At 45.0% G+C, this 18,106-nt stretch overlaps 1 protein-coding gene across 2 annotated transcripts in view; it reads left to right on the forward strand.

The window, feature by feature from the left end:
* gaa2 (alpha glucosidase 2) overlaps positions 1-18,106 on the forward strand; it is a 91,665-nt gene that overhangs the window by 61,956 nt on the left and 11,603 nt on the right. For both annotated transcript variants that reach the window (XM_063058655.1, XM_063058654.1), the window contains exons 11-15: positions 878-962; positions 1,851-1,968; positions 2,739-2,872; positions 9,597-9,748; positions 11,179-11,327. In XM_063058655.1, the coding sequence (XP_062914725.1) occupies positions 878-962; positions 1,851-1,968; positions 2,739-2,872; positions 9,597-9,748; positions 11,179-11,327 (638 nt within the window). The remainder of the gene's footprint in view (positions 1-877; positions 963-1,850; positions 1,969-2,738; positions 2,873-9,596; positions 9,749-11,178; positions 11,328-18,106) is intronic.

Consider the following 18,106-nt stretch of genomic DNA (forward strand, 5'->3'; position numbering starts at 1 on the left):
ACATGCTCTCTTGTTGCTGCTGTCATCAGGTATAAGGTTATGGAGCCTCAGGACTCACACCACCAGGTTCAGGAATAGTTAGTACACCTCAAACATCAGGCTCTTGAAACAAAGGATATAACTTCACTTGCCCCATCATTGAAATGTTCCCACAACTATCAAGGACTCTTCATCTCATGTTCTTGATATCCTGTGCTTATTTATTTATTATTATTATTACCTCTTTCTTTTTGTGTTTGCACAGTTTCTGTCTTTTGTACACTGCTTGAATGCCCAAGTTGGTGTGGACTTCCATGGATTCTATTATGGTTATTATTCTATTATGGATTTATTGAGATTGCCTGCAGATTGCCCAGATGGAGACCAGTAAGCCCATAGTTCCCCTCTTGTTCTGTACCATAGCAGCTCACCACTTCCATCCGTCACCAGTTTTTCTGTACCCTATATTGGTCCTGTTCTCTCTTGAGGGCCAAGATGCAACCTGCCTCCTGTACCACTACATCTGCAGACAGTGTATTGTGGATTCCAGTCACATATTGCATTTATAGATTTCCTCATTCATTCTCTTCCCCTTTATTTTATACCTGGGATCTCTTTACCTGAACCCTTACATCAAAAGGAAAAGTGTCCAGTAGTTCTGCACCTCATTTTATGTACTTGTATTCAATTTCCCCTCAGCCTTCTGTAAATAAAACAGTGCCTGCCTCTCTTTCTGTCCTTCCCAGTGCTGTTATACCCTTTAACATTGAAAAGTAGGACTTTGCACAGCACAAGTGGGCCTGCCAAGTTAATGAAAACTTCCTATCTATCACTTTAAACTTTCCAGAGGTTAACCTCAGTAGCATTTTTATTTATTCATCTTTCTGGAACATTCTAGGACATGAACGAGCCTTCCAACTTTGTGGATGGATCTGAGAGCGGGTGCCCGACCAACGAGCTCGAAAACCCTCCCTATGTCCCAGGTGAAGAGTGAGTCAGGCCTTGGAGACTTACAGTGGGAATGATACCCTTCACCGTCAGATAGGGGCAGAAAAAAATAAACCAGAATGAAGGCTATCTGGGCAGGGATGATAAATCGGAAAGGAGGATATCTGGAGTGGAAAAATAAACTAGAGAAAGGATAAACAGGAAGGCAGGATAAACAGGAAAACAGTATGGAAGCTATTGTATGGGACTAGCTGTTTGTTATGAATCATGCTCTTGGTTTAATAGCTCCTTGCCATTCTGAAGTTGTTACTCCTTGGAACTGGGAGTGCCATGAGCAAAGGGGAGAGCAGTAGATGAGAGCACCAGCAACACAATTGGAAGAGAGAGTCAGTTAATGGGGTGCTCATTGGACGTGTCACTGGGGAGGGGAGAGAAGCTCAGTAGTGAGGATTAACGCTGCTGAGTGTGAAGATAGAGCATTGATATGGGAGGATCACTAATGAGGGGGTGCGGAAAATGAAAATGGGATGGGGGAGGATAGGGGACTTGTGAATGAGAGCGTGCAGAATTATGAGAGGAAGAGTGTGGAGAGTTGGTGAGAGCAGAGGACTGTGAGAGGCTGGAGTGAGTCAAAAGGTATTAATGGGGAGGGCATCTGGAGGGATTGTGATGAGGGATGAGAAGGGGAGGGGGTAGGATCGGTAGTGGAGGGGAAAGTGAGGAGGATCACCAGTAAGGAGAAGTTTAGCGGAGAGAGGCAGGATGATGGGATGAGGTGGATCTGTGGTGAATGGGAGAAGGTCAGGATTGTGGTAAGTGATGAGTGGAGGTGGGATGGTGTGATAGTAAAAGTCAGTGTGAGGAGGGAGGGGTTTGTGCCTCAGTACTTTTGAAGTTACATGCTCTGCTGTGTTTTCTCATAGGCGTGCTGGGTGGCAGCTTATGCAGTAAAAGCATTTGTGCCTCAGTAAAGCAGAAGGTATCTACGCACTATAATGTACATAGCCTGTATGGGCTGATGGAGGCCAAGGCCTCAGCAAGGTCAGTTTGTGTGAACTTTCATATGGGTTCTGGAAAGAACCATCAGAAATAATATAAACCAGAGTTATAGAGTCACAGAACTCTTCTGCCTGACTTGTCCATGCAAATCAAGGTGCTTGCCTGAACTGCATTTGGCCCATATTCCTCTAAACCTTTACTTTCCATTTGCCTGTCGAAATTTCTTTTTAGTTTTATATATTTATATGCAGCCGTACCATTTCTTTAGGTTGCTCATTCCATTTACCCATCACTTTCTATGTGAAAAAATTGACTCTCAGATGCCCTTTAAATCTTTCCCCTCTTATCTTAAATCTGTGCACTCTAGTTTTAGACTCCCCTACTCTAGGGACAAAGTTTGTGACCACCGACCTTATCTATGTGGCTCATGACTTTATAAACTTCCACAAGACTCCCTTTGCTCCAGGGAAAACCATCTCATCCTTCTCCGTCTCACTTCATAACTCCAGTCCCAGTAACACCTTTGTGAATCCTTTCTATACCTTCTCTCGCTTAATCATATCCTTCCTTTCTGATAGTGACCCAAACTCTGCACAGTTCTCCAGCGATGGTCTCACCAATGTCTTGTACAGCTGTAACATGATGTCCAAACTCTGGTATTCACTGCCCTGACCCATAAAGGCCAATGTGCCAGAAACTTTCTTCACATCCTTGCCTCTCTGTGTTCTAAGTTGACCGGGCTTTTAAAAGAATAAGTGTTAGTATTTTCTAATGTGTTGATTTGCTAAAATGCTACTTTCTCTTTGTCCTAGTGCTTTGATTAAAATCCGTAAAAAACGACCATTTGTCATTTCCCGATCAACATTCCCAAGTCAAGGCAAGTACTCGGGACATTGGCTGGGAGACAATAGGAGCCAGTGGAGGGACATGTACTTTTCTATTCCAGGTAAGAACCTGTGAATGTGTTGTAAGCTCTGAGTTCTGTTTCTGTTAAGAAATTTTATACATCAACAATGCGAGCACCAAATCAAAATCTTGAATGTTCTTGCACTAGAGAGGTCAGCAATTGCGTGGACATAGGAGAACATTATACCCATTAAAGAAATGTTTTGCCTTGGTTAATGTATTTGTTCAGTGGTTCCACAAAAAAAAACCTATTTCTCAACGGCAGCAAAACCGAGAGTCAGCAGATTCTTGGGTGTTAACAAATCAGATGACCGGCACACAGATGCAATCCAAAGGAAACTTCCAACACCTTTAATTCTTAGGAGGTTAAGGATATTCTCTCTCTCTCTCTGGCTATCCATCCCATCAGATGATGATGGTTCCTTTCAGTCAGTTAGTGGGGTGGGACCCCACTCCTCAGAAAGGAACAGCGTGTGCGTGAGTGGATTTTAGGTGAGTAGGGGGTTGCACAGGTCCAGACCCACCCTCTTGACATCCCCTCCCGGATCCAGCGGCATGGTGGGGTCCAAGACGGCTGGGGGAGGTTCTGTTGCAGTGAATGGCCAGACCAAGCTTCGATGCAAAGGATGCCCTTTCCGCACTTCATGGCACATGTTTGCTAGATGGCTGTTGACCCTACGTGAGGATATTCAGCTTGTCATTGAACACTCTAACAAATTTTTACAGATGAAAGAATCCTGACTGGTTGCATCACGGTCTGGTACGGCATTTTGAATGTCCAGGAACTCAAGAAACTGCAGAGAATAATGGAGTCTGCCCAATACATCAGGGCACATCCCTCCCTACCATTAATAGTGTGTACAGGAGGCGCTGCTTCTAGAAGTCAACATTTATCCTGAAAGATCCCCACCACCCAGGCAATGCCATCTTTTCACAGATACCATCCAGCAGGAGGTACAAAACCCTGAAGTCCCACACCACTGGGTTCAAGAACCTTCCTTCAAACATTCAGTTCTTGAACCAACTGGCAAAACTCTTACCACTGTGGTTCAGCAACACTGTGGGCACTTGACCATCTTGCACTAAAATGCATTTTCTTGTAAAAATTGTGTATAATATACAATTGTGTTTTTCTTGTAAATGCTGCTTGTGATGCTATGTGTCTGTGATGCTGCAGTAGGCAAGTTTTCCAATGCACCTGTACATACCAGTACTGTGCATATGATAGTAAACTCAGCTTTGACTTTGATGTACTTCCTTTCTGCCCGTTTACACGGCCGGTATTTACAGCAGCAATGAAGATCCTCCCTCTCTGGTGGTGTTCAGGGCTTCCTTCATCATGTTAGTAGCTACACTCTTGTCAGTCATGTAGTCCTGGCTGGAGACTCAGTACCATCACACTCAGATGCAGAAGGATTCTTCATTGCTATTTCTGTAACAAAGTTGTTCTACCAGTCAGGGTTGTTGGCCCTGAGCTGAACCCCTGAACCTGGTGGATCAGTGGACCACTCTTAGTCTGGCCTCTACCCTTTGACCTGTTTGACATGGGTGACCCTGCAAGGAGCCAAAGCATAAAGCCCTGACTCCAGCCAGCTTAGCTCACCAGGTCATTGACACATGATAAGGTTGTGGTCCTCTTTGAGCATGACTTTGATATAGGAAGGAAGGAAATTGCCTTTTAAACTCAGAAGAGAGCATAGGCCATCAACTTTTAGCTGTTGATGTTTCTGTAGCAGGCAATTTCTTTTTTATGAGGTCGAGTTGCTAGCTCGACCCTCAACCCAGCACGGATGGAAAGCGTGCCTGGGGAGCCGGCTAGATTTGAACTTGGGAGCCTTCGCTCCGAAGTCCGGCACTGATGCCACTACGCCACCAGCCAGCTTATGACTTTGATATCCTTTAATGAAATTAGACCAACCATTTGAAGGCACAATATGTTCGAGCATAACTATCATTTTTCCTGTGTCATTTACACATATCATAACATTATTCATTCTATGTCTTAGTAATGTGTAGTTTCTGTGAACAGCAGGGTCAAAGTTGAAACAGCCATGTTACTAACTGCAGGGGAGAATCCAAGGTTGTAGCAGCCTCAGTATAGGAGGAAAAGGCAGAGAGTGTCCTGAGGGAAAGTGATTCCAGGGTGGGGGACTGGGTGAGAAAGGAAATGCGGTGCTCTGCACGGACCATGTCTTACATTGAATACTGCCAATCGTTTACTTCGAGGACTGTCAGAAATTTAGCATTTTTCTGCTGTGGATCACCTGAGTGGACAGAGCGGCTTGAGGCAGCACCTGATTAGAGCACACGAAAAATGAAGACCCAAGAGATTTCAGACGCTGGAATCAGGTGCCACAAACAATCTTGCTGCAGGGTTTTGACCCAGAACATTGCCAGTCCTGATGCAGGACTTTGATCTGAAACTTCGACAGTTCCTTTCTTCCCACAGATGCTGTTCAGCCTTTAGTGTCCTTCCAGCAGATTACTTGCTGCACCAAAACGGGGTTCTGTTTCTCAAGCTGGCTATCCTAGTATTTGTTTGTCATTGAACCGTAGTGACTGTGGGAATGAAGGAACTGCAGCTTTTGCACAGCAAGATCCCACAGGCAGGAATGAGATAACCTGTGTCGGTGAGGATGGTGACTGAGAGATATACTGTACATTGACAAGAAAACCTGGGGCACCTGGTGTCACGGGATTGTTTACATCCCCTGGGAGAGGAGAGACGAGCAGGGTTCAACCTTTCATCTAAGTTATGGCACCTACATCGGAGAGACAATACCCCTCTACCGCTTCAGGACAGTCAACTTGTTTTCAAATCTGGAGTGAGCGTTAAAACCAAGGCTTTCCAACTCAGCGGTGGAAGAATTTGCCACACCACAGATGCCACTCAAATAAAACAGCTATAATGTCTATTTAGAGTCAAAGAGTCATACAACATTGAAACAGACCCTCTCGTTGCTGTTGTAGGTAGGGGATTTAAGGGTTATGGGTAAAAGGCAGGTAGGTGGAGATGGTCCGTGGCCAGATCAGTCATGATCTTATCGAATAGTGGGGCAGGTTCGATGGGCCAGATGGCCTACTCCTGCTCCTATTTCTTATGTTCTTACGTTCATCCATTATGTCCACACCTCCGACCAATCATTCATTTGTACTGATCCCATTTTATTTCCACATTCCCATCAATTCCCTCCAGGTTCTACCACTCTGTTTCACACAGCAGCAAATTTGTCTGCTGACTGGGGATGTAGGAAGAACGTGGAGCAGCAGGAGGGAGCCCACTCATCCTCGGGGAGTACAGTACCTGAGTTATTCAGTAATTGAACCTGTGTCATTGGACTTTGAGGCAGGGCAGCGACTGTACCACCATGCCATTTATATTCTGTCCTTCGCAGCTCAGATGTACAAAGGCACTATTGTCAAATGAACTGTAAACTGCAGGGCAGATATGAAGGTGGGATTTAAGGACCCACCTGCCTGATCAACAAGTACGGACTGGCTGGACATTATGCTCTGTTGTTGAGTTCTTGTACCCCAGCCACTGGCTCACAAAAGTAATATAATTGTCAAAGCCCGCAATGCTGCAAATCTGATCACTGGACTGAAATTTTAACTCTGTCTCTCCATAGATGTTGCCTGACCTGTTCTCAGCATTTCTGTTTTTAGTGCATGACACTAGAACATCAGTATTTCAGTGGTACTCTGTTACGAGGACCTGCCCAACAACCTGTCAGGCTATAAAGCATATTACACGAGGGAAAGGAGGCAGTGTCGTTCACGGAGTGCACCACAGGCCTGAAAGTCTTGGTAATAGTTGACAGGATGGCTGGTGGGAGAGCAGTCAAATTTCAGGGTTATCAGGGGACCAGGACTGGTTGAGTGTGGATATTATATAGAAAGATAAGATTGGTGCAAGTATGGATGAGTGGGACCATGGAAGGAATTATAAACAAGGGAAGGCACTGTTGAAAGTCACACTCACAGCACGCTGGAGGAACCCATCAAGAAGGCCTCAAAGCCCTCCGCTACTTTCTGGACAATAGACCTCACCAGTTCCCCACCACCACTACCCTCCTCCGATCGGCGGAACTGGTTCTCACACTCAATAACTTCTCTTTTGGCTCTTCCCACTTTCTTCAGACTAAGGGTGTAGCTATGGGAACTCACATGGGCCCTAGCTATGTCTGCCTCTTCGTTGGTTATGTGGAACAGTCTGTACTCCAAACCTATTCTGGTACTGCTCCCCAACTTTTTCTTTGGTACATTGATGACTACATTGGTGCTGCTTCCTGCACCCATGCTGAGCTCGTCAATTTCATCAACTTTACTCCTAACTTCCTCCCAGCCCTCAAATTCACTTGGTCTATCTCAGACACTTCTCTCCCCTTTCTCGATCTCTCGGTCTCCATCTCTGGAGACAGACTGTCCACTGATATCTTCTACAAGTCCACTGACTCTCATATCTACCTGGACTATACCTCTTCCCACCCCGCCACATGCAAAAATGCCATTCCCTATTCCCAGTTCCTCCGTCTCCGCCGCATCTGCTCCGAGGATGAGGTTTTCCGTTCCAGGACACCTCAAATGTCCTCCTTCTTTAAGGATCGTGGTTTCCCTTCTGCTGTCATCAATGATGCCCTCACCCACATCTCCTCCATTTCCCGCACTTTGGCTCTCACCCCATCGTCCCGCCACCACAACAGGGACAGAGTTCCCCTTGTCCTCACCTACCACCCCACCAGCCTCTGGATCCAGCACATTATCCTCTGCAACTTCTGCCACATTCAACAGGACCCCACCACTAAGCACATCTTTCCCTCTCCACCCCTCTCCACTTTCCACAGGGATCGGTCCCTCTGCGCCTCCCTGATCCACATGTCCCTCCCCACGGATCTCCCACCCGGCACTTATCCCTGTAAGCGCAAGTGCTACACCTGTCCCTACACCTCCTCTTTTGCCACCATTCAGGGCCCCAAACAGTCCTTCCAAGTGAGGCAACACTTCACTTGTGACTCTGTTGGGGTCATCTATTGCATCCGGTGCTCCCAGTGCGGCCACCTCCACATCGGTGAAACCCGACGCAGATTGGGGGACCGCTTCGTCGAGCACCTCTGCTCCGTCCGCCACAACAGACAGGATCTCCCAGTAGCCACCCACTTCAACTCTGCTTCCCACTCTCATTCAGATATGTCCATACATGGTCTCCTCTACTGCCATGATGAGGCTAAACTCAGGTTGGAGGAACAACACCTCATATACTGTCTAGGTAGTCTCCAGCCCCTTGGTATGAACATAGAATTCTCCAACTTCCGGTAATTCCCTCCACCTCCCTTCCCCTATCCCTATTTCACTCTGCCCCCTCCCCCAGCTGCCTATCACCTCCCTCATGGTTCCGCCTCCTTCTACTACCCATTGTGTTTTCCCCTATTCCTTCTTCACCTTTCCTGCCTATCCCGTCCCTGCTTCCCCTCACCCACCCCTTTATCTTTCCCCTTACTGGTTTTTCACCTGGAACCTACCAGCCTTCTCCTTCCCACCCTCCCCCCACCTTCTTTATAGGGCCTCTGCCCCTTCCCCCTACAGTCCTGATGAAGGGTTCCGGCCCGAAACGTTGACTGATCGTTTCCACGGATGCTGCCCGACCTGCTGAGTTCCTCCAACGTGTTGTGAGTGTTGCTTTGACCCCAGCATCTGCAGATTATTTTGTGTTTACTGTTGAAAGTCGATTCAATGCAGGTCAGCAGGCTAAGGGTGATTTAGTTATACAGCACAGAAGCATGTCTTTTAGTCCAGCCTCAAAGATGGTGGCACGTTTGGTCACAGCGGCTTCTACGGGTCCAACAAGTAATGCAAATTATTGTTCTAAGCATTTTACTTGTGATTGCAAGACCCTGTTGAACATTGATAATACAAAATGCTCCAAGTGTGGCTCATTAATGCATTGGTGAGACCCACATGGCCTCAGTTGTTACATGGAACAGGCCTTCAAGCCACGGCGTTACCTGGTATATCTACCCAGGGGAGGAGGCACTGGAGGCAGTGTGGGAGAGAACAGAGGTGCGACGGTGAAATGCTGGGTTGGGGGTGGCCCCTGCAGGTCACCTCTCCTGTTAGTGCTGCTCTCCAGTGTTCTCTCCCTGGAAGTCAAGTGGGATTGGCTTTGTGGCCGACCCAGTGTGGAATGCTGCGTGCTTGTTCTTGCAGAAACATGGCTCCAGGACAACATCCCATGCACCTTCAAACTTCAGGCTATGCCACTCAGTGCTTTGTGTTAATATTATTTTGTGACTGTATGTGCCGTGTGCTGTGTGTTACTGTATGCTACGTGTGACTGTATGTGCTGTGGTTTGCACTTTGATCCTGGAATAATCCTGTATTGTTTAGCTGTATACACGTGTGTGGTTGAATGACAATTAAATTTGAACTTGGACTTATCCATGCCAACTGAGGTGCCAATTCAAGCTAATCCCATGAAGTCTGCATTTGGCCCACTTCCCTTTTAACCTTCCCTGTCCACCAACATGTCTACATCTTTTAAAGACTATAATTGTACTTAATTGAATTGAAGCTACTTCTTCTGCAGCTTGTTCCATATACCCACCACGCTCTGCATGATAATCATGGGTAATGAGTTAGGACAAGGGCAGCTGGCATGAAGCTCAAGACCTAGTTAGAGGTTTGCCAATGTGAACAGACTGTGTGAGCGAGATTACAGAGAGTCATGTTGTTATCACTCTGCACCTTGACCCCTTTCTGTTCCACAGGTATTCTGAACTTCAATATGTTTGGAATTCCTCTGGTCGGTGCAGACATATGTGGATTTGGCGGCAGTACCACAGAGGAAATGTGCGTGCGATGGATGCAGCTTGGTGCTTTCTACCCCTTCTCTCGAAACCACAACACCCAAAACGAGAAGGTGGTCCAGAGTTTGTAACATATACTTGCATATATTTATTTGGGAAAACAATCTGAAAAGTTGCAAAAGGAAAGACTTGTATTAATACTGAGCCCTTCACGACTGCAGCATGCCCCTGGGCATTATTCCAGTTTTTGAAGTGTTGTCACAAATGTGTCAGCCAACTTGTGCACAGCAAGAGCCACAATTCGCAATGTTAACCAGTTGGGTTAACTTCTTTTTCGAATGTTAGTTGAGAAATGTTTCCGTAACACCAGAGGACAGACCACTGGTTTTCTTCAAAAAGTTCCTGCAGTACTTTAACGTCCAGCTGAATGACTAAAGGGTTTAATGTCCATATATGAAAGACAGAAGCTCCATTGGTGCTGTACTCCCTCACTACTGCAGTGCACTCTCAACCTAGGTACTGCGTCCACAGTGTGTTTCTTGGTGGTGGTGGGGGAATCACAAATCCAGCAGCTGTCTTGGATAGGGGGATCATTCCCAGGATCCCAGTACCAGTGTTATCGGATTATAAGATCATAAGGTATAGGAGCAGGATTAAGCCTCTGCTTCACTATTCAATCATGGCTGATTTTTTTTTTCAAACCTCTTCTCCCCATAACCATTAACCTTCTTACCAATCAAGAACCTATGAATTTCAGCTTTAACTACACCCAATAGCCAGGAATCCACAGACTCACCATCCTTTGGCTGAAGAAATAGCTGCTCATCTCAGTTTTAAAGAGGCTCTTTATTCCGAGGCTCTGCCTTCAAATACTTTCCTACTAATGCCTTCAAATACTTTCCTACTGACTTTCCTACTAATGGAAGCACCCTCTCCATGTCCACTATATACAGGCCTTTCAGTATTTGGTAGATTTGGGTGAGAGCTTCCCCCACCATTCTCCTGAACTCCACCAAGTACAGACTGAGAGGCATCAGCTGCTCTCTGAAGGGCTAACACTTCCTCTTGGAAATAGTAAACAAATTAGGGTGCTGTTATACCCTGAGGAGTTCTCCACTGTCTCCCAACAATGGAAGCACTACCTGAGGGCACTTGACACGAGGTAGCCATCATACTGAGATGTTCTCATCCACTGAGAGTCAATGGGAATATTACAAGGATCCTGGATAAAAACAGTTAATAAATCCCTACATCATTAGTCAGACCGATTGCTTGGGCAGGCGAGGCAATTTCCAGCTAATACTTTTCACTCTGAGTCAGAATCTCTCCTGCAAGATAATGGCCCATGTTATGGCAGTAGGACTGAGATGAGGACCTCAGGACAGTAGCCATCCCTTAAACTCTGCAACATCCTGCATTGCTTCTTTGGCAGTTATAAGTATTTAGATTAAAGACAATGGGTCTGAATTAATATAGTTGCAATTTTCTGCCATTACTTTAATGATGGTCCTCTTTTCTCTGAAATGGCTTCTCTGTTCTCCAGGCTCAGGACCCGACTGCGTTCAGTGCACCCGCTCAAGCTGCAATGAAGCGTGCCCTCCTTACCCGCTACTCTCTGCTCCCATACCTCTACACGCTCTTCCATCACTCACATATCCGGGGAGAAACTGTTGCCAGAGCTCTCCTCTTTGAGTAAGTTGTGACTTTATAATACTACTCCGTTCTCAGAATCATCAGGCAACAGGCTCTAATGATCCCATTCTCATGATTGTTATCAGGACCAAGACATTGGTAGCAAATGGAAGAAAGAGCACAAGAGTCTAGTAAGAAAAGATCAGCAAAAGTTAATGTAGACGTCTCACAGACAGAGAGGAGAAACCATGTTAAGATGTGAAAGAAATCTCAGATAACTTGGACAAATATCACACAGAAGAAAAAATCTCTTGTAAGTAGAGGAGAACTGCAGGTTGAGAATGAATGAAGAGCTAAAACAAGTTAAAAGTCAAACATTGAGGAAAATATTGGAACTATATTAGAAAAATATTGAGAAGTAATAGATCCCCAGAACCTAATAGGCTGCCCTCTAAGGGTGTGAAGGGGGTGACTGGAATAGAGGAAACTATGGAACTTCCTGAAATTCCATAGCTTCCAGAACAGTTCCCATAGATTGGAATGTAATGAATATATTCCCAGCGTTTAAGAAAGAAGGGAGTGATGGAACTAGTAGTAATCCAGAAGGAAATGGTAACGGGCACTTTGAAAATACTGATAGATTTGGACAGGGTCACCGTGGACTTATGATCGGGAAATCCTCTTAACAAATGTGTAACCATTATCTGGGGTGGTTAGAGCATTATGGATAAGGGTGAATAAGTGGATATATTATCAGAATCAGATTTAATATCACTGGCATGTGTCATGAAATTTGTTGTTTTCTGGAAGCAGTACATCACAATAAGTAATAAAAAACTATAAATTACATATGTAAATTACAAATATAAAAATAAATTAAGTAGGTAGTGCGAAAGAGAGAAAGAAAGGAAAAAAAGTGAGGTAGTGTATATGGGTTCATTGTCCTTTTAGAAATCTGATGGCAGAGGGGAAGAAACTGTTCCTGAAACATTGAATGTGTCTTCAGGCTGCTTGATGGTAGAATGAGAAAAGGGCATGCCTGGGTGACGAGGTTCCTTAATGGTGAATGCTGCCATTTTGAGACTTCGTCTTTTGAAGATGCCCTTGATGCTGGTGCGCATGATGGAGCTGGCTGAGTTTGCAACTTATTTCAGCTTTGATTGATCCTGTGCAGTGGCCCCTTCATACCAGAGGGAGAAGCAACCTGTTAAAATGCTCTCCGTGTTACATCTGTAGAAAATGGCAAAAATCTTTGGTGGCATACGGAGTCTACTCAAACTCCTAATGAAATCTAGCCACAGTCGTGCCTTATTTGTAATTGCATCAATATGTTGAGCCTGGGATAGATCTTCAGAGATGTTGACACCCAGGAACTTGAAATTGCTCGCCGTTTCCACTTCTGATCCCTCGATAAGGATCAGAAATGGTGTGTTTTCCCTCAACTTTCCCTTTCTGAAGTCCATGGCCTTACTGACATTGAATGCAAGGTTATTGTTGCGACACCACTCAACCAGCTGATCTGTCTCACTTTCTCATCACTGTATGGAATTCTGCCAATAGTTGTGACATCAGCAAATTTATAGATAGTGTTTTAACTGTGCCTAGTTACATAGTCGTGGGTGTAGAGAGAGTAGAGCAGTGGGTTAAGCACACATCCCTGAGGTGTGCCTGTGTTGATTGTCATAGAACATAGAACCGTAGAACTCTACAGCACAGAAAACAGGCCATTCGGCCCTTCTAGTCTGTCCCGAAACTTTATTCCACTAGTCCCATTGACCTGCACCCACTCCATAACCCTCCAGAGCTCTCCCATCCATGTACCTATCCAATTTATTCTTAAAATTTAAGAGTGAGCCTGCATTTACCACGTCAGATGTCAGCTCGTTCCACACTCCCACCACTCTGAGTGAAGAAGTTCCCCCTAATGTTCCCCCTAAACCTTTCCCCTTTCACCCTAAAGCCATGTCCTCTCATATTTATCTTTCCTAATCTAAGTGGAAAGAACCTACTCGCATTTACTCTGTCTATACTCTTCATAATATTGTAAACCTCTATCAAATCTCTCCTCATTCTTCTACGCTCCAAGGAATAAAGTCCTAACCTGTTCAATCTTTCCCTGTAACTCAACTCCTGAAGACCTGGCAACATCCTAGTAAATCTTCTCTTTCAATCTTACTGATATCCTTCCTATAGTTAGGTGACCAGAACGGCACACAATACTCCAAATTTGGCCTCACAACCTAACCTTATACAACCTAACCATAACATCCCAACTCTTATACTCAATACTTTGATTTATGAATGCCAGGATGCCAAAAGCCTTCTTTACAACCCTGTCTACCTGTGACGCCATTTTCGGGGAATTATGTATCTGAACTCCCAGACCCCTTTGTTCCTCCACACTCCTCAGTGCCCTACCATTTACTGTGTATGTCCTACCTTGATTTGTCCTTCCAAAATGCAACACCTCACACTTGTCTGCATTAAATTCCATCTGCCATTTTCTGGCCCATTTTTCCAGTTGGTCCAGATCCCTCTGCAAGCTTCGAAAACCTTCCTCTCTGTCCATAATGCCTCCAGTCTTAGTGTCATCAGCAAACTTGCTGATCCAATTTTCCACATTATTATCTAGATCATTGATACAGACAACAAACAACAATGGTCCCAGCACAGATCCCTGAGGCACACCACTAGTCGCAGGCTTCCAGTCTGATAAACAATCATCCACTACCACTCTCTGTCTTCTCCCACACAGCCAATTTCAAATCCAGTTTACAACCTCTCCATGGATATCTCGTGTCTGAACCTTCTGAACTAACCTCCCATGTGGCACCTTGTCAAAGGCCTTTTGAAAGTCCATGTAGACAACATCCACAGCCTTTCCTTCATCTACTTTCTTGATAACCTCCTTGAAAAACTGTACAAGATTTGTTAAACACGATCTACCACGCACAAAGCCGTGCTGACTATCCTTAATCAGCTCTTAGCTGTCCAAATACTTATATATCCGATCTCTCAGAACACCTTCCAATAATTTACCTACTACTAATGTCAGGCTCACCGGCCTGTAATTACCTGGTTTACTTTTGGAGCCTTTTTTAAACAATGGAACAACGTGAGCTACCTTCCAATCTTCTGGCACCGCACCCATGGCCAAGGACATTTTAAATATTTCTGCCAGGGCCCCTGCAATTTCTACACTAGTCTCTCTCAAGGTCCGAGGAAATATCATGTCAGGCCTGGGGGATTTATCTACCTTTATTTGCTGTAAGGCAGCAAGCACCTCCTCCTCTTTAATCTCTATGTGTTCCATGACACTACTGTTTGTTTCCCTTCTTTCCATATACGCTATGCCAGTTTCCTGAGTAAATACTGATGCAAAAAAACTGTTTAAGATCTCCCCCATCTCATGAGGTTCTACACCTAGACGACCACTCTGATCTTCTAGGGGACCAATTTTGTCCCTTATTTCACTCTTAATATACTTGTAGAAACCCTTCGGGTTTACCTTCACATTATATGCCAAAGCAACCTCATGTCTTTTTGCCTTCCTGATTTCCTTCTTTAGTATTTTCTATACTCTTCAAATACTTCATTTGTTCCTTGTTGCCTATACCTACTATACACCTCTCTCTTTTTCTTAACCAGATCGCCAATATCCCTTGAAGACCAAGGTTCCCTATGCCTGTTAACTTTGCCTTTAATCCTGGCAGGAACATGCAAACTCTGCACTCTCAAAATTTCGCCTTTGAAGGCCTTCTACTTACTGAACACATTCTTGCCAGAAAACAATTTATCCCAATCCACTCTTCCTAGATCCTTTCTTATTTCCACAAAATTTGCCCTTCTCCAATTTAGAACCTCAACTCGAGGACCAGACCTATCCTTATCCATAATTAACTTGAAATTAATGACATTATTGTCACTGGACCGAAAATGTTCGCCTACACATAACTTCTGTCATCTGACCTGTCTGGTTCCCTAATAGGAGATCAAGTATTGCATCCTCTCTCATAGCTACCTCTATATATTGATTTAGAAAACTTTCCTGAACACATTTGACAAAGTCCAAGCCACCTAGCCCTTTCACAGTGTCAGTGAGATGGAGATATTATTTCTAATTGGCGATGACTGTGGTCTCCTTGTGAGGAAGTTAAGGATCCATTTGCAAAGGGAGGTACAGAAGCCAGGTGTTGGAGCTTGAATGTGTTGAATACTGAGCTGTAATAAATAAACAGAAACCTGATGTAGGTATTACTATTGAGCCTGTGAGATCACATCTGCTGCAGACCTATTGTGGCGATAAGCAAATTGCAGCGGATCCAGGTCCTTGCTTAGGCAAGAGTTGATTCTAGCCCTGACCAACCTCTCAAAGCACTTCCATCACAGTAGATGTGAGTGCAACTGGGTGATAGTTATTGAGAAAGCTCACCCTACTCTGCTTGGGCACTAATATGATAGTTGCCCTTTTGAAGCAGTTGGGAACCTCCGATTGTATCTGTGAGAGATTGAAGATGTCCTTGAACACTCCCGCCAGTTGGTTGGCACAGGTTTTCAGTGCCTTACTACGTACACCATCAGGACCTGATGCCTTGCAAGGGTTCATCCTATTGAAAGATGTTCTGAACTTGGCCTCTGAGACAGAGGTCACAGGGTCATCAGATGGTAAAGAGACTCACACAAGTGTAGTTTTATTCTCCCTTTCAAAGTGTGCATAAAAGACGTTGAGCACATCTATGAGTGAGGCATCACAGCCATTCATAATGTTAAGTTTTGCCTTGTAGTAAATAATGGCTTGCAAATCCTGCCAGAGCTGAGGTGCATTGGATTCCCTCTCTAACTTCAATGGGAAGTGTTTTTTTTTTGCTTTTAAAATAGCCTTCTATAAGTCGTATCGACTTGTATAGTTCTGGATCACCGGTCTTGAATGCCAGAGATCTGGCTACAGATCTCCTGGTTTATCCATGGCTTTTGCATTAGGTACAGGTATATCCGGGATGTTCTCAAAGACACACAGGTCTTGATGAAGTTGGGGACAACTGTGGCGTATTCATTCAGGTTGGAAGATGAATCCCTGAACCTTGTCCAGTCCACTGACTCAAAGCAGTTCTGAAAGCGCTTCTCTGCCTCCCTTAACCATACCATCCTCTTTATCACCACTGGTGTTGCAGTCTTTAGTCTCTGCCTACACGCTGGAAGTAGAGGTGCAGCCAGCTGATTGGACTTTCCAAAGTGCAGGCATGGGATGGCACAGCAGGCATTCTTGATGATGTTGTAACGGTGGTCAATTGTATTGGCTCTTCTGGTTCCACAGGTGTTATGTTGTTCAGAGACATCTTCAAGCTGGCCTGGTTGAAATCCCAGCAATGATAGGGAAGGCATCTGAGTGCACTGTTTCGTTACTGCTGATCACAGTGCTCAGCTCCTCCAGTGCCTGCCTGATGTTGGCCAGGGGTATAATGTTCACTGCGACCAGGATGATAGTGGAAAACTCCCTCAGCAGATAAAATAGATGATATTTGACCACTGGATGGTCCAGGTCGGTGAGCAGGATTGAGACAGAACTACCATGTCTATGCACCACAATGTGAATTATGAAACATACTCCAGCCCCTCTACCTTTAAAAGATTCAGCCGTCCTGCCTTTGCAATGAATGGTGAAGCCCTCGGCCTGCAATGTTGCACCTGAAATGGTGGGGGTGAGCCATGTCTCTGTGAAGTGAAGTACACCATAGTCCCTAATGTCTCTGGTACTGCAGTCTTGCTCTTAGGTCTTCAATTTTTATTTTCCAGAAACTGTACATTCACTGGTAGGCAGTTAGGAGTGCGGGAAAGTGGGGGTTGGTTTAAGGCCTCTGAGTTTCCATTGTACCGGCAGACCAGCCAGCTTTCCCTACTTCCTTTTTCTTAAAGGGCAACTGCACTCGCAAACTGAGGCTGCCATCCGGGGTCTACCAAATTTGAGGTTCAATAGATTTTTAAATGTCCTAAAACGACGTTGCTTACTCGGGTACCCTCATGGCTGTGACTGAATTTCAGCTGAGGTAGTCCTAAACAGGAATATTTGATCATTCCCATCAGAGCTGCGTGCAAAGAGTCACCACTTATCGACGGCATCTTCTTCGGTTAGCCTTCTGGCACCCTTTGATGACCCCAAGAGGTGTCGCAGTGGCTCAGCTAATAGAACTGCTGTGAGACATCCGTGGAGAGGCGGCTTCAATCCTGATATTCTGTACGGAGTTTGCACCTTGTCCCTCTGATCTCATATGTTTCCCTGACTGCTGCGGTTTCCTTCTACGTCCCAGAGATATACAAGTTGTGGAGAGTAGTGGAATTTGGAGGGAGTTGATGGAGATGGGGGAAGAATAGAATGGTTTGGGTAAGATTAGTGTAAATTGTTGGATGGTATGGATGTGTTGGGGCAAGAGGCTTCATTCTATGGTGTGTGGCATGACTATAAACAAAATTTTAAGAAGTGGGATTTACAGTAATGGAATGGCATGAACATAATTAAGGGAAAGAATGAAAATACAGAGGCCGTTTTCTGGTTGGGGTCTCAGGCTAATGGGTTGCCATAAGGATTTGTGCTGGAGTCCCAGCTGTTCACAATCCACATCAGTGATATACTGTAAATCAGAGAACCATGTGTAATATATCCAGTGGGCTGCAGGGAAGTTGTAGAGATGCTTGAATGGAGACAGGTGGATTAAGTAAGTAGATGAGGACATGACAGGTGGACTATAATTTGGAAAAATGAGAGGTCATCCACTTAGGTAGACTATGTAGGAAGTTGGCTTTTTTTTAAATGGGGAGAGACTAACTGGGGTCGGTCCAGATCC

This window comes from Mobula hypostoma, chromosome 9 (assembly GCF_963921235.1).
Source record: "Mobula hypostoma chromosome 9, sMobHyp1.1, whole genome shotgun sequence".
In the NCBI taxonomy this organism is placed as follows: domain Eukaryota; kingdom Metazoa; phylum Chordata; class Chondrichthyes; order Myliobatiformes; family Myliobatidae; genus Mobula; species Mobula hypostoma.